This window comes from Cynocephalus volans, chromosome 11 (assembly GCF_027409185.1).
Source record: "Cynocephalus volans isolate mCynVol1 chromosome 11, mCynVol1.pri, whole genome shotgun sequence".
Taxonomy (NCBI): domain Eukaryota; kingdom Metazoa; phylum Chordata; class Mammalia; order Dermoptera; family Cynocephalidae; genus Cynocephalus; species Cynocephalus volans.
Genome location: NC_084470.1, coordinates 110,262,593 through 110,275,927, shown reverse-complemented (window position 1 = coordinate 110,275,927; position 13,335 = coordinate 110,262,593). Strand labels below are relative to the sequence as shown.

General features: G+C 36.5%; 1 protein-coding gene across 1 annotated transcript in view; it reads right to left on the bottom strand.

Annotated features, from left to right (window-relative positions):
• USH2A (usherin) overlaps positions 1-13,335 on the bottom strand; it is a 763,885-nt gene that overhangs the window by 452,527 nt on the left and 298,023 nt on the right. The window contains exon 21 of the mRNA XM_063114845.1: positions 4,219-4,349. Within this exon, the coding sequence (XP_062970915.1) occupies positions 4,219-4,349 (131 nt within the window). The remainder of the gene's footprint in view (positions 1-4,218; positions 4,350-13,335) is intronic.

The following is a 13,335-nucleotide window of genomic DNA, read 5'->3' as shown; positions in this document are numbered from 1 at the left end:
CATCCCTCAGATTCAACAGTTCTTTGTCAAAATGTAAGTGGAGTCTTCAGTATAAAGTTAGCAACTATGTTCAGTGACTCTGCATTAGACCCAATTCCTTGACAGCAAGGAAGGACATAGTCCTTGCTCACTTGAGCTCATTGTTTCAGATATAGACAGCATCATGACCCAGGAGCACTTAGCAGAATATATCTGATTACATTTTCTCAAGTAGATCCTGAGGCAATCCTGCTCAACCAACACCGTACTTTTTAAAAAATAAATTGTCACTTTGAAGAAAACACAGGCAGCTTTTGCCTTGTGGAGAGAGATTACTATTCCAGATAAAAATTTACTTACCAGGCATAATTAAATCCTCCCCACTTCCTTCAGTCCCCAGCTTTTGGCTGTAGCAATTTTAGTGCATAGCTGACACCTACCCACTATGAATGCAGGTTAGGATTTGGCTGCACTGGGTGGGGACAGAGCAGCTGGCAAAGCTAACGGCAGTAATGGGTTCTGCGTGGTAGTGTGAGAGAAGGGTAAGGTCAGAAAGGATGGGTCGTGCCTTGTGAGCATTTGCCTGACTCTGTGATCATGCTTTAGGCCAGCCTGTCTGGTCATTTTAAGGGGACAAAAAACACAAGACTTGGAGAGTTTCCTGGCAACCATTCTAGCATCACAACAATACCGTGGCTAGTAGAGTTAACCATGGTTTGACCCCTTTACCTTCCTATTCTGCAGAGTCTTAAGGTATCACATACTTTAGAAAGAGAAACAACGTGTCAAAAGAGTAGGCAACCATGCTTCCAATATGGTGAAATCATTTTGGGATTAATTCTCCAAAGATTCTGTCCAATATGTTTGGATTGTGTGTATGTGTTTACTGAATACTCAAAATCTGTGATGAACAACCTATGACTCATGTTCTGATGAGTGGCATTTAGTTCATTCCTCATTTCTGTGTTCCCAGTGTGTAGCCATATGTTGTGCCTGGAGTACAAAACATTCTTAACAAAGTTGCATGGGATGAAATAGACTAAATTCAGTGCCAGTTCTATCTCTAAACCACTATATGACCCTAGTTAAGCACCGTGTGGCCACTGAGTGACCCTTGATCTAAAGCAGGGATGAAAACAATACCTACCTCAAGTGGCTACTTCATGATTGAAATGAAGATTGTTAATGTGAACCCACTTTGTATATACTTTAAAGCTCTATAAACGAGTGGTTCTGAGATTAAGCTTCTCTCCATCTGACTTCTCCTCAAATATCCCAGATATTTTCAGGTTGAAGGGGGAAAAGCAGAACCAGATTTTTCTCATTGACATTCTTCTGTTTTACAATACTGTTTTTTTTTTTTTTTTTTCTTTCTGATTTTTTGTTGATTTTTACAATTTAGCATTTGGTCTCTTTTTTTCATTGTGTTAGTTTGGATGTTCTGTGGAACATTTTCATATATTCTAACTCATTCATAATTAACTCATTTTTTCTGCAACATTTAAAATCAAACATTTTCCCTATTTATTTTATGAAAACAAGACATCAGTATGATCTATTCCCTTACTATTCCCCCTACCCACTAATCTGATACCTTTAGAAACTTTTAATTCACTCATCTTTCCTTCTGCTTCAATTCTCACTAATTCTAACAACAAACAATTATTAGGATTTTTTTTGTTTGCTTTCTGGGTTTTTTTTTTTTTTTTTTTTTTTTTTTTGCCCTTGCCATATTTCTCTTCTAATTCAAAGATTCTTACTTGGCACTTTAAAATACATTTCCAGTTGTCTTGTCATTAATATTTAGGTTTCACTTAATATTGCTAGGTTTATTATTTATTCACCACTGCTTTTCCTTTTTATATTTCTGACTCTCTTTTCTTCCCTCTTGGTTAGATGCTTTGCTGAAATATTTCCCTTCAATGTGGTGTATGGGTGGTATTTTTTCTGAATCTGGATATTAGCAAGCATCTTTCCTTCTAGTTGAAAATCAGAAATGCCACTCATTGGAACACTGGCCACACGTTGCTCATCACAGATTTTGAGTTTCACAGCTAAAATCATGGTATTTGGAGCTGGATTGCCTGGAAACTGGCTTGATCATTTATTGTTTGACTTTGGGAAAATTAATTTACCTGTGACTCAGATTCCTCACCTGCAAAATAGGAATGATAAGAGCACCTACCTCATAGAGTTGTTGAGAAGTTCAAATGACTGTGTGTGTAGCTGTGTGTGTGTAGCTGTGTGTGTGCATGTGTGTGTGTGCACATTTATGTGTAAAAAGAGCACTTAGGATAATGCTTGGCACATAGAGGTCCCATAGAAATATTAGTTTTGCTTAATCTTGACTGGAACTTGATGAGTCCTTTCAATAAATTTATAATCAATTCTTCCTTAAATTACATATTTTCTTCTATTTTATTTCATTATTCTCTCTTATCCCTCTTTTTCTTTTGCATATTTTTTGTTCTCCTTCTAAATCTCTTCTTAATAATATCAGTAATACCCCTCTTTTTAATTTTTCCATATTACATATTTTGAGAGATGTCTTCAACTTTGTCTCCTGACCTACTAATCTGAGGATCAAAGTGTCTCCCTTCTAATTAAAGTTTTCAAATGAAAAATAATATTTTCACTTCTGTAAGTAAATCAACTTTGGTCAGCTGATTTTTTTTTTTCAGTTGCCATCTGCCTTGTCTCTGTGTGCTTCTCCCTTTCTCTCTGACTGCTGGCTTTGCTTAGGTGTGATGTTATTACTCTTTGCTTGCCCACTGCCCACCTGTTGGCATCTCTTAAGAAGCTGCAATTCCAGGGGACACCCAGAAGTACTTGTGCCTGAGGACCTACAGTGCACCAGCCAGGGAGTCATCAAGCCCCTGTGGACACCAGGAGAGAATCTTTCTGCCCCTGGTCTTTCTAACTCCAGAAAGCAGCAAGGACTCAGTCGGCCTCTTGAGCCTCACATGATGCTCAGACACACCTGGTCCAGCAGGCCCTGCCTTTCCCCTCCAGGGGCAGTGGGTCCTATGGTACATGAAGCTGTGATCCTCGCCCAGAGCTCTTAGTCCATGATGCTAGATGCAACTTGGATGCAGAGGGGGAAATTTTTTCAGCTACCAGTATAATGTAAAACATTTATTTAGCTAGCAAGATCTATTACTCATATCATCAGGTTTAAGTTAAAGACTTGAGGAAGTGAAAAGAAGTCTTTTATACAGTCTTATTCGTTTCTCAATTATTCACAGGCTCAATACAATGCCTAATATCAATTGCTTACTAATATTTTTTTAACTAAAGTAAAGACTGCTATTCAATGCTTTTCCATAGCCCTTAGGAAAAATTCTAATTCTCACATTTGCTCACAATGCTCTAGATAACTTGGTCTCTACCCAGCTTTTCAACCTATCACTTTTCCTTTTGTTCTCTTTTCACCAGCCATATTAGATTTATCTCAATGTATTGAACATGCCATGTTGTTGTCTTCCTTGGGCACTTATTAGCTATTTGCTCTGCCTGGAAACTTGATTCCTAGAATCTTCCCTTGTCTCCCATCAGTATTTCCTCTGTCCTGCCCCACCTCAAACATATGCCTTCATTTACAGACATATGCTCTTGTCTTGACCACTTTTCTCATTGTTTTGTATGTCAGATAAATGTCACATTTTCAGAGACGACTGCCAAACCAGAAAAGAAAGACCCTTTAACTTATGCTCTCAAAATATATAGCATCCCATGCTTTTTGTTTCATAACATTCATGAACATTTTAAATTAATTGTTTTACCTCTGTTTCCTTTCCAGGCATTGTCATATTTAACTTTAAAACTATTACAGTCAGCAACACCCATCACAGTAGTATCTTATAGCCACTTAAATATTTGCTGGTGAAACAAGGAAGAAAGGAAAGAAGACATAATTTTTGTCCTCAAGGAAAATAAAAATAGATCTACTCAAATTTATTTAGAAGTTTTAATCTTCATTATAAGTAGTGTATTAGTTGTTAAGCACGTAGATTCTCAGTCAGACTCCATGGGTTTGAACGTTAGTTCTGCTATTTTAGCTGTGGCCAAGTCACATCACTTTTGTAAATTTTGTTTTTTTCATTGGTAAAGTGGGGACAATAATAGTACTTACCTTATAAGTTCTTGATGAAGATCCAACATCTAAACATCAGCACTTACTTCAATACCTGGCACCTACTAAACCCTAAAAAATATTAACTCTCATGATTACTTATTTACCTGAGGATCAAAAAGAAAATAAGGACGTCCATTCCTCAACTGAAGTGCAAAATACTCTTCCTGATTGCCAGGCGATGCTGCAAAGACAAGCAAACCTTCAGGCACCCTTGTTCGAAAGCTGGCCTTAATGCCTGGTGAGACAAATGTGACCAGAAAATCAGTGCTATGGTTTTGTTGATTCTTTCTGATAAATGTACATATACTTTCATTATTATTTATGATGTAGTGAGTACAGTCTGGAGATTATACACAGCAATGTACTCGGATGGTCCTGGCTATTTAGTTTTAACTATATCCCATTTTAAATGCCAACCAGTACTTGGAAACTTCAGCCCATATTCCTGCTAATCAATATATAATGAAGTTTAAATTTATACAAAACTCATCAACCTAAAAAGTTATGTTTTTATCCCAAAATTGAGTAGAGTATCAATGTGAACACATTATCAGAGACTTATAAAAACAAATGAGTTTTTGACATGAGTGAAAGAAACACAGGAGATCTTATTTAAAATATTTATGAAGTTTAAAATCTCAGTCTAATAATAGATGATAAAACTGGGAAGACCTGCCATGAAGTGGCCCATAGAGCTAATTTCCCAAAACACCATCTTGTGACCAAATAATCTGCAGCCTTCAGAATTTCAGGGTCTCCACTACCCTTTTAGACCACATACCAGCACTGTATAGGACATACAATGCTATTTTTCTCATAGAAATTTCCCCTGCTCAGGAAGCTGGTACAACTAGTGATGGTCCTATAAATTCCTTCCCACTACCACCACATGGTCCCACCTCTTTTCTACCTGGTATCCCACTTACTAAGCACATACTACAGAGCTCTTATTGCGTGTAAGGCATTTCATTTAATGCACTGAAACTGGAAAATAAGTTTAAGAGGAACAATTTCTGTTTTCAAAGAGTTTCCAGTTTAGTTGGAAATAGAAAATGCATACATCTTAACAGACAAACCGCACTGCGAGAAACAAATAACAGCTCAAGAACACCATAATGAATAATGAATGAATATTGATTTGAGTAGAAATATAGTCGGCCAGGATTATGAAAAATTGAAGGAGAGAGAACTCCCTTCAGGCTGGGCTGGTAAGCAAAGCTCTTATGTAGGTTGAGGGATTTCACTTGGCTTCAACATATTGAAACTACCTTGAGAACTATGTCTGATCCACCTAGGTGTACTTAGTATATATTTTGAAAATCTGGATGAGGAGAAAGGAGGTGAGAGGTGCATTGGAGGTAAGGGAGAAGTTTAGCAAAGTTTTGGAGTCAGGAAAGCAGAACTCATTTGGTGAGAATTGGATTGTCAGTTTTTCAATATGCACCTATGGAACTTTAACATTTGTTAAGTATTCTGCTACACAATAAAAAAGAAAAAAACTAATAAGCCAGTGCCTGACATTAAGTTCTATTTGAGAAAAAAAGACAATAAAAAACAACCTGTAATGAGGTGTGATAACTGGTATAGAGATATATACAAGATATAGTTTGATTAAAAGGGATTAAGGAAGGTTTTCAAAGCATGTGAAGGATTTGGGAGAAATTGTACAAAGGCCTACAGGTGTGAAAAGTACTGAGGAAGACTAGAAGTGAAGGAGGGAGCTAAGAGATGAATCTGGAGAAATAGCCAGACCCCATTGGAGCTTGTGTGCCATACAAAATCTAGCTTGAGAAGTTTGTGTAGAGGGCAAAGATGGAAAAGAAGGTTGTGTTCTAAGAATCTTTACAGTGTTATTTCTTTAATACTAACAAAGGCAAGCTGAGGATGTGGGCTTCAGACTTTCCAAAGAGGCAATTCAAATTTGCCCTGGCCTTCTTATCTTCTGCGTCTTCATCTTCTAAGTTTTATGCACTTGGCCTTTTCAGTACACTTGTCCTAGTCATTTTGGCATCTCATTGTCTCCTGCTCTCTGATTCTCTTACTCCTGCCTACACGGATGTTATATTCCTGCTGTTAGATTCAGCGCTACTTTCCAGGCAACTCCTTTACCCCATGGATTCTGCCTCAAAAATCACTTTTCAGTAGTCATGCGCACTTGGATCCCTGCTATTGGGTTTATTGCTCTAATCCTCCTTAATATATGGATTGAAGAGTCTGAGCCACCAGTTTGAAATTTATTCTATAGGTAAAAGGATGATATGACAGATAGAACGGAGGACAGGAATAGGATGCTCAAAGTCAGGACTAGGGCACCCAAATTAATGGTGGATGATACAAATAATTTAGCTACAGAGGAACAAGTTAGGAGATCACTGCACTTTTGGGAAATAAGATAATAAGGATTTTAATTAAGGACGAACAATAATTATTGAGGGAAAATGACATTATTAACAGAAAAAGAAACATCAGGTAAAGAGGGAAATTTGGGGGTGGGAATATAGGTTTAGTTTTAGACACATTGAGTTTATATGAGTGATGTAAAAACCTCAGTCATTTGGAAATGATAAATTAAATCTCAGAAGAGAAGATGGGGCTAAAAAAATAAATTCACAATCACCTACCAAGAATTCATATGTTAGAGACAGAATTCGGAGACAAAGTAAAAGAACGTTTGGGGGAAATGCTCACATTGAACAATAGGAAAAGTAAGGGCAGTCATAAAGTTAGAGCAAATAAATATTGTAAAATAACAGCCTAGATAGGAGTGAACTTTAAGAAGACGGGATTAGTTAACTGTGAAAACCGTTCCTACCAGTCTGCAATGCTTAGAACTGAAGAAAATCTTACAGGGCTGGTGATGACATCATCTATTTCAGTTGAGTAAAATGGTCAGAGTCTCAACTGCTGGGTGATAAGGATTGGGGGAATGATAAGCAGGAGCAGGTGTAGAGCACTTATTGGAAAAAGCTGGTAGAGAAAGAAAGGGAAGACGTAGCAATTAGTTAGTGTAGACTAGTGAGGTGAAAGAAGGCCTCTCCCAGCAAAGGCACAGACACAGTAAAATCTGGTCTACACTCTGACCAGAGATCAATTATATTTCTACCAACTCTTTTCTTCTCTTAAGCGTCTCTCCTTTTTGGTTCAGAGTAACTCTCTCCTTCAGAAGTCGTACCTTTGTGTCACCATATTTTGATCTTGTACTTGGTATCATATACTGTAATTAAAACTATCTTAAAATTAAACAGCTCAAGGCTATTTCATAAAATAGCTATAATTTGAGACACGAAGGACACAGAATGCCCTACTGTAGTGTTGGAGGCACTTATGTGGCAGTAAAAGAGAATAAAAGCAAGGATTTGACGGTTGGAAGATACCAATCATTCTTCGGTCTGGGACTTGTCTTTAATTCAAGGGAAATTTGGTGAATGAAAATAAATCAGAGTAGGAATTACAGGAATATTTAACCAAGTTATTCTTGGGAATCTCTTAACAGTTCTATACTATTCAAGGAATATGCAAGTGTATGTGTTTTTCAAAACCACAACATTAAATATCCAAGTTTTATGCTTACATAAAGAAATGCACGTTTAACCCAACTAAAATATAATATTTTACACAAATCTAAGGAAAATTTCTTGTGAGAAGGTAAGATTTAGTATAGTAAAGAGAAATTTGATTTGATGTTTTATGGTAAACTTTCCCCTCGCTTTTTGAAATAATTCAATCTTGTTATTTTCTCTTTACATTAGCAAGATAAATAATGAATGATTTACTTTTGCATGAACTCTATGAGGAAATTAAAAATGCACACATTCATTTAAACATCATGTTCTTGACAATTAGTTAATTATTTCTGTAGACATAGATAAATCCTATCTTTTGAGCCAATTGCTTAAATCATGTAAACAATTCTTTAAATGAACTAAATTTGCAAATGAGTGTATTTAAATACAAACATAACTATTTTTTGATGAATGTATAAAACATTTTAAAGAAAATGTTCGTGAATTTACCATGAGGCAGAATGATAAAATGCATAATTTAAAAAAAATATTAACTTCTTTTCCTCTAAGAAGTTTATATATTTATAGATCTCAATCTGTGGACTTAGTCTTGACTATGTGACTTGTGTTGGCCAAAGGAACGAAAGCAGACGTGAGAGCAGAACATAAAATGAGAACAGAAGCTTTAAGTGCAGCTGTGTGGTTGAGCTTGACCCCCATCCCTATCTCTCCCATGAATGTGTTTTCATCCTTGGCCCAAGAATAAGAAGACTTGTGGAACAGGGCCAAGAAGTATCAAAATATTTTTTGCTTTACATGTTGTGTTAAGTAGCAACACTGACTAAAATGGGCAAAAAAGTTTTTTAAAAAAAGAAAAAAATGAATATTTCTCACTTGCTAAAATTTAGATTTTGATTAAAGAAAAGAAAGACAAAGAAGAAATATTCTAATGTTCAATTTTTCATTTTCAGCGTTTAGAGAAATGATAGAGCATTCATTGTATCTCTATTCATTGACTCAAGAAATATTTAAGGGACACATTCTTTGTGCATCCACTATTCTAGCTCAGTGGGATACACAGATGTATAAAATAAACATACATCCGTGGCCTAACATCTTTAAAATCTGAAACTCCAAGTTTTGCATAAAAAAACACTTAACTCTTATGAAGTGTGTTTGCAACTTTAAAAATTTAATCATAGGCTGGGCTGTTAGCTTGCTTGGTTAAAGTGCCACCTTGGAACACCACAGTCAAGGATTTGGATCCCTGTACAGACCAGCTGCCAGAAAACAAATTAAATCTTAATTATAAGAATAATACATTTACAGGGGCCATGGAAAAGGCAAAAATTCTTAAATGATAAAGATAAAGTTATAATATAAAGGGAAAAATTGATAAATTAGACCATATTGGAATTGACTTTTGTCTAAAAAAAGGCATGAATGAAAAGGCAACCAGCATAAGTGAGAGAAGAGAGCTGTAATATATATTTCTGATAATCGATACATAGTCAGAACAAATATATTAAAAAGATGCTTAGTATCATTAGTCATCAGAGAAATGAAAAATAAAATGTTATACTAGATAGGAGTTCCGGTCAAGATGGTGGAGTAGTCGGTTCCTGGTGTCGCTGTCTCCCACAGAGTGATCAATATGCAGCTATTGAGGAGCAGCAACTGAGGACCTGAGATCTGTGTTGGGGCAAGCGGGAGCCAACTGGCTCAGGACCCCAGTTCAGGTTGCTCCCCATTTCACAGAGAGACTTTAGAGCTTCTGGGCCCACATGCCCCAAGCCTGCCGAGCCAGAGAAGGCAGGTGGGGCCGGGGTGGGACTTCCAGCTCAGGCTGGTCCCACTTCCCTGAGAGATGTAACAGCCTCAGGGCTCCTACACCCCAAGCCAGCCATCCAGGAGAGGGCAGGTGGGGTAGGAATTCCGACCTAGGCCACTCCAATGCTAGGAGAGACATAACAGTCTTGGGGCACCCCTCTCCAAGCCAGCTGAGCCGGTGAAGGCAGGCAGGGAGGGACTTCTGGCCCAGGCTGTCCCTGTCTCTGAGAGTGGCTTGAGAGGCTTGGCTACCCATGCCCTGAGCCAGATGAGACAGTAAAGGCAGGCGGGGCAGGACTTCTGGCCCAGACTAGTTTCTGCTGTCCAGAAGCAGCAGTCCCTTCAGGATCCAAGCCAGACATCAGGGTGAAATGAGTGTACTGTGATACCCATGGCCATAATGCCAGAACACCAAAGGAAAGATACCAGAAATATGAAAAATCAAGAAAGTACATCACCACCAAAGGAAATTAATAACTTTCAAATGATACATCCTATAGAACAGGAAGTCTTTGAAATGACAGACAAGGAATTTAGAGTAACTATTCTAAGGAAACTAAATGAGATACAAGAAAACTCAGGAAGACAACAGAATGAAATGAGAAAAAATATACAGGATCTGAAAGAAGAAATGTACGAAGAAATCAATGCCTTGAAAAAGAATGTAGCTAAACTTGTGGAGCTGAAGGATTCATTCAACAAAATAAAAAACACAGCAGAGAGTTTAACCAGCAGACTTGAACAAACCAAAGAGAGAATTTCTGACCTTGAAGACAGGCTATTTGAATTATCATAGGCAGACCAGAAAAAAGAAAAAAGAATCAAAAAAATTGAAGAAAATCTAAGAGACAACTGACAACCTTAAGCATTCAAATTTCCGAACGATGGGTATTACAGAAGGGGAGGAAAAAGGAAATGGCATCGAAAACATATTCAATGAAATAATAGCAGAAACCTTCCCAAGTATAGAGAAAGTCACAGATCTCCAGATTCAGGAAGCACAAAGATCACCAAACACATTCAACCCAAAAGGGTCTTCTCCAAGACATGTGAAAATCAAGCTGACAAAAGTCAAAGACAAAGAGAGAATCTTAAAAGCTGCAAGAGAGAAGTGGCAAGTCACCTATAAGGGAGCACCAATCAGAATAACATCAGACTTTTCACTAGAAACTCTAAAAGACAGAAAAGAATGGGATGATATATTCAAAACAATAAAGGACAAAAATTGCCAGCCAAGAACACTTTACCCAGCAAGGCTATCCTTCCAAAATAAAGGACAAATACTATATTTCTCAGACAAACAAAAACTGCGAGAGTTCACTACCACATGACCAGCCTTACAAGAAATTCTCAAGGAAGTACTGGGTTTGATACCACAAAACAACCATCACTGCCATGAATCTAAAAGAAAGAACAATACCCATCAGCAAAACAAAAATGCTAACAAAAGAGAAAAAATATAGTTTATCTATCACCCAAGAAACCAACAAATACAGAAGACTAACAGAAAATTAGAAAGAAAGGAACAAAAGATAGTTAAGACATCTAAACAAAAATCAGTATAATGCTAGTAGTAAATCAACATCTTTCAATAATAACTCTAAATGTAAAGGGACTAAATTTCCCTTCAAAAGACACAGACTGACAGGATTAAAAAGATGGACCCAACAAGATGCTGTCTTCAAGAGACTCACTTGACCTGTAAAGGCACACATGGACTAAGAGTGAAAGGATGGAAAAAGATATATCATGCAAGCAGAAATAAAAAAATAAGCTGGAGTAGCTATTCTTATATCAGATAAAATAGACTTTAAAGCAAAAACCATTAAAAGAGATAAAGAAGGCCTCTCTATAATGATAAAAGGATCTATCCATCAAGAAGACATAACAATCATAAATATATATGCACCTAATGTCAGAGCAGCCATATTTACAAAGAAAACACTATTAGATCTAAAGAAAGATATAGACACTAACACCACAAAAGCGAGGGACCTGTACACCCCACTCTCATCACTGGACAGATAATCTAGGCAAAAAATCAACAGAGAAACACAAGATCTAAACAATACTCTAGACCAATTAGATTTGGCAGATATCTACAGAACTTTCACCCAACAACCTCAGAATACTCATTCTTCTCATCAGCATATGGAATATTCTCCAGGATAGACCACATGTTAGGTAACAAAGCAAGTCACAATAAATTCAAAAAAACTGGAATTATTCCATGTAATTTTTCTGATCACAATGGATTAAAATTAGAAATCAATAATAAGTGAAACTCTGAAAACTATACAAATGTATGGAAATTAAACAACATTCTACTTAATGACATGTGGGTCCAAGAATAGATTCAACAGGAAATCAAAAAAATTTCTTGAAACTAATAAAAATAATGACACATCATACCAAAACCTGTGGGATACTGCAAAAGCAGTTTTAAGGGGGAAATTTATTGCATTAAATGCTTACTTCAGAAGAATGGAAAGATGGCAATTAAATAATCTAACACTTCACCTTAAAGATCTAGAAAATCAAGATCCCAAACCTATAGTTAGTAGATGGGAAGAAATTATTAAGATCAGAGCAGAAATAAATGAAATAGAAACACAAAAAATAATACAAAAGATCAATGAAACAAAAAGTTGGTTTTTTGAAAAGATAAATAAAATTGACAAAACTTTAACAAGATTAACTAAGACAAGAGAGATGACCCCAATAACAAAAATTAGAAAAGAAAAAGGTAATATTACAACTGACACCTCAGTAATACAAGGAATCATTAGAAACTACTATAAACATCTATATACCAACAAATTTGAAAATATGGAGGAAATGGATAAATTTCTGGATGCATACAAACTACAAAACTGAGCCAAGAAGATATAGAATATCTGAACAGGCCAATTGCAATAAATGAGATTGAAGCTGTTACCAGAAGGCTCACAGAAAAGAAAATCCCAGGACCAGATAGGTTCACTGCAGAGTTCTTCCAAATCTTCAGAGAGGATCTGATACCAATCCTCTAGAAACTGTTCCAAAAGATTGAAACAGAGGCCATTCTCCCAAATTCATTTGATGAGGCAAACATCACCCTGATACCAAAACCAGACAAAGATACATCAAAAATAGAAAACTGCAGGCTAATATCCTTGATGAATATAGATGCAAAAATCCTCAATAAAATACTAGCTAACAGAATACAGCAACACACACAGAAAATTATACACCATGATCAAGTGGGATTCATCCCAGGGATGCAAAGTTGGTTCAACATACACAAATAAATAAATATGATACACCATGTTAATAAAAGCAAAGACAAAAACCACACGATCATCTCTATTGATGCTGAGAAAGCATTTGACAGAACTCAACATCCTTTCATGATAAAGTCTTTCTACAAGTTAGGCGTAGATGGAAAGTATCTCAACATAATTAAAGCCATATACGATAAGCCCACTGCCAATATCATCCTGAATGGGGAAAAACTGAAAGCTTTCCCTTAAAAACAGGAACTGGACAAGAATGCTCACTCTCACCACTTCTATTCAACATAGTGTTGGAAGTACTATCCAGAGCAATCAGAGAAGAGAAGGAAATAAAGAGCATCCAGATTGAAAAGGATGAAGTCAAGCTGTCCCTTTTTGTGGGTGATATGATCCTATATATTGAACAGCCTAAAGCCTCTATAAAAAAACTCCTAGAGTTGATAAATGATTTCAGCAAACTTGCAGGATACAACATCAACACACAAAAATCAGTAGCATTTCTATACTCCACCAGCAAATATGGGGAAAAAGAAATCATAAAAGCTAGCCCATTTACAATAGCCACACACACAAAAAAAATATTTAGGAATAAAGCTGACCAAGGATGTGAATA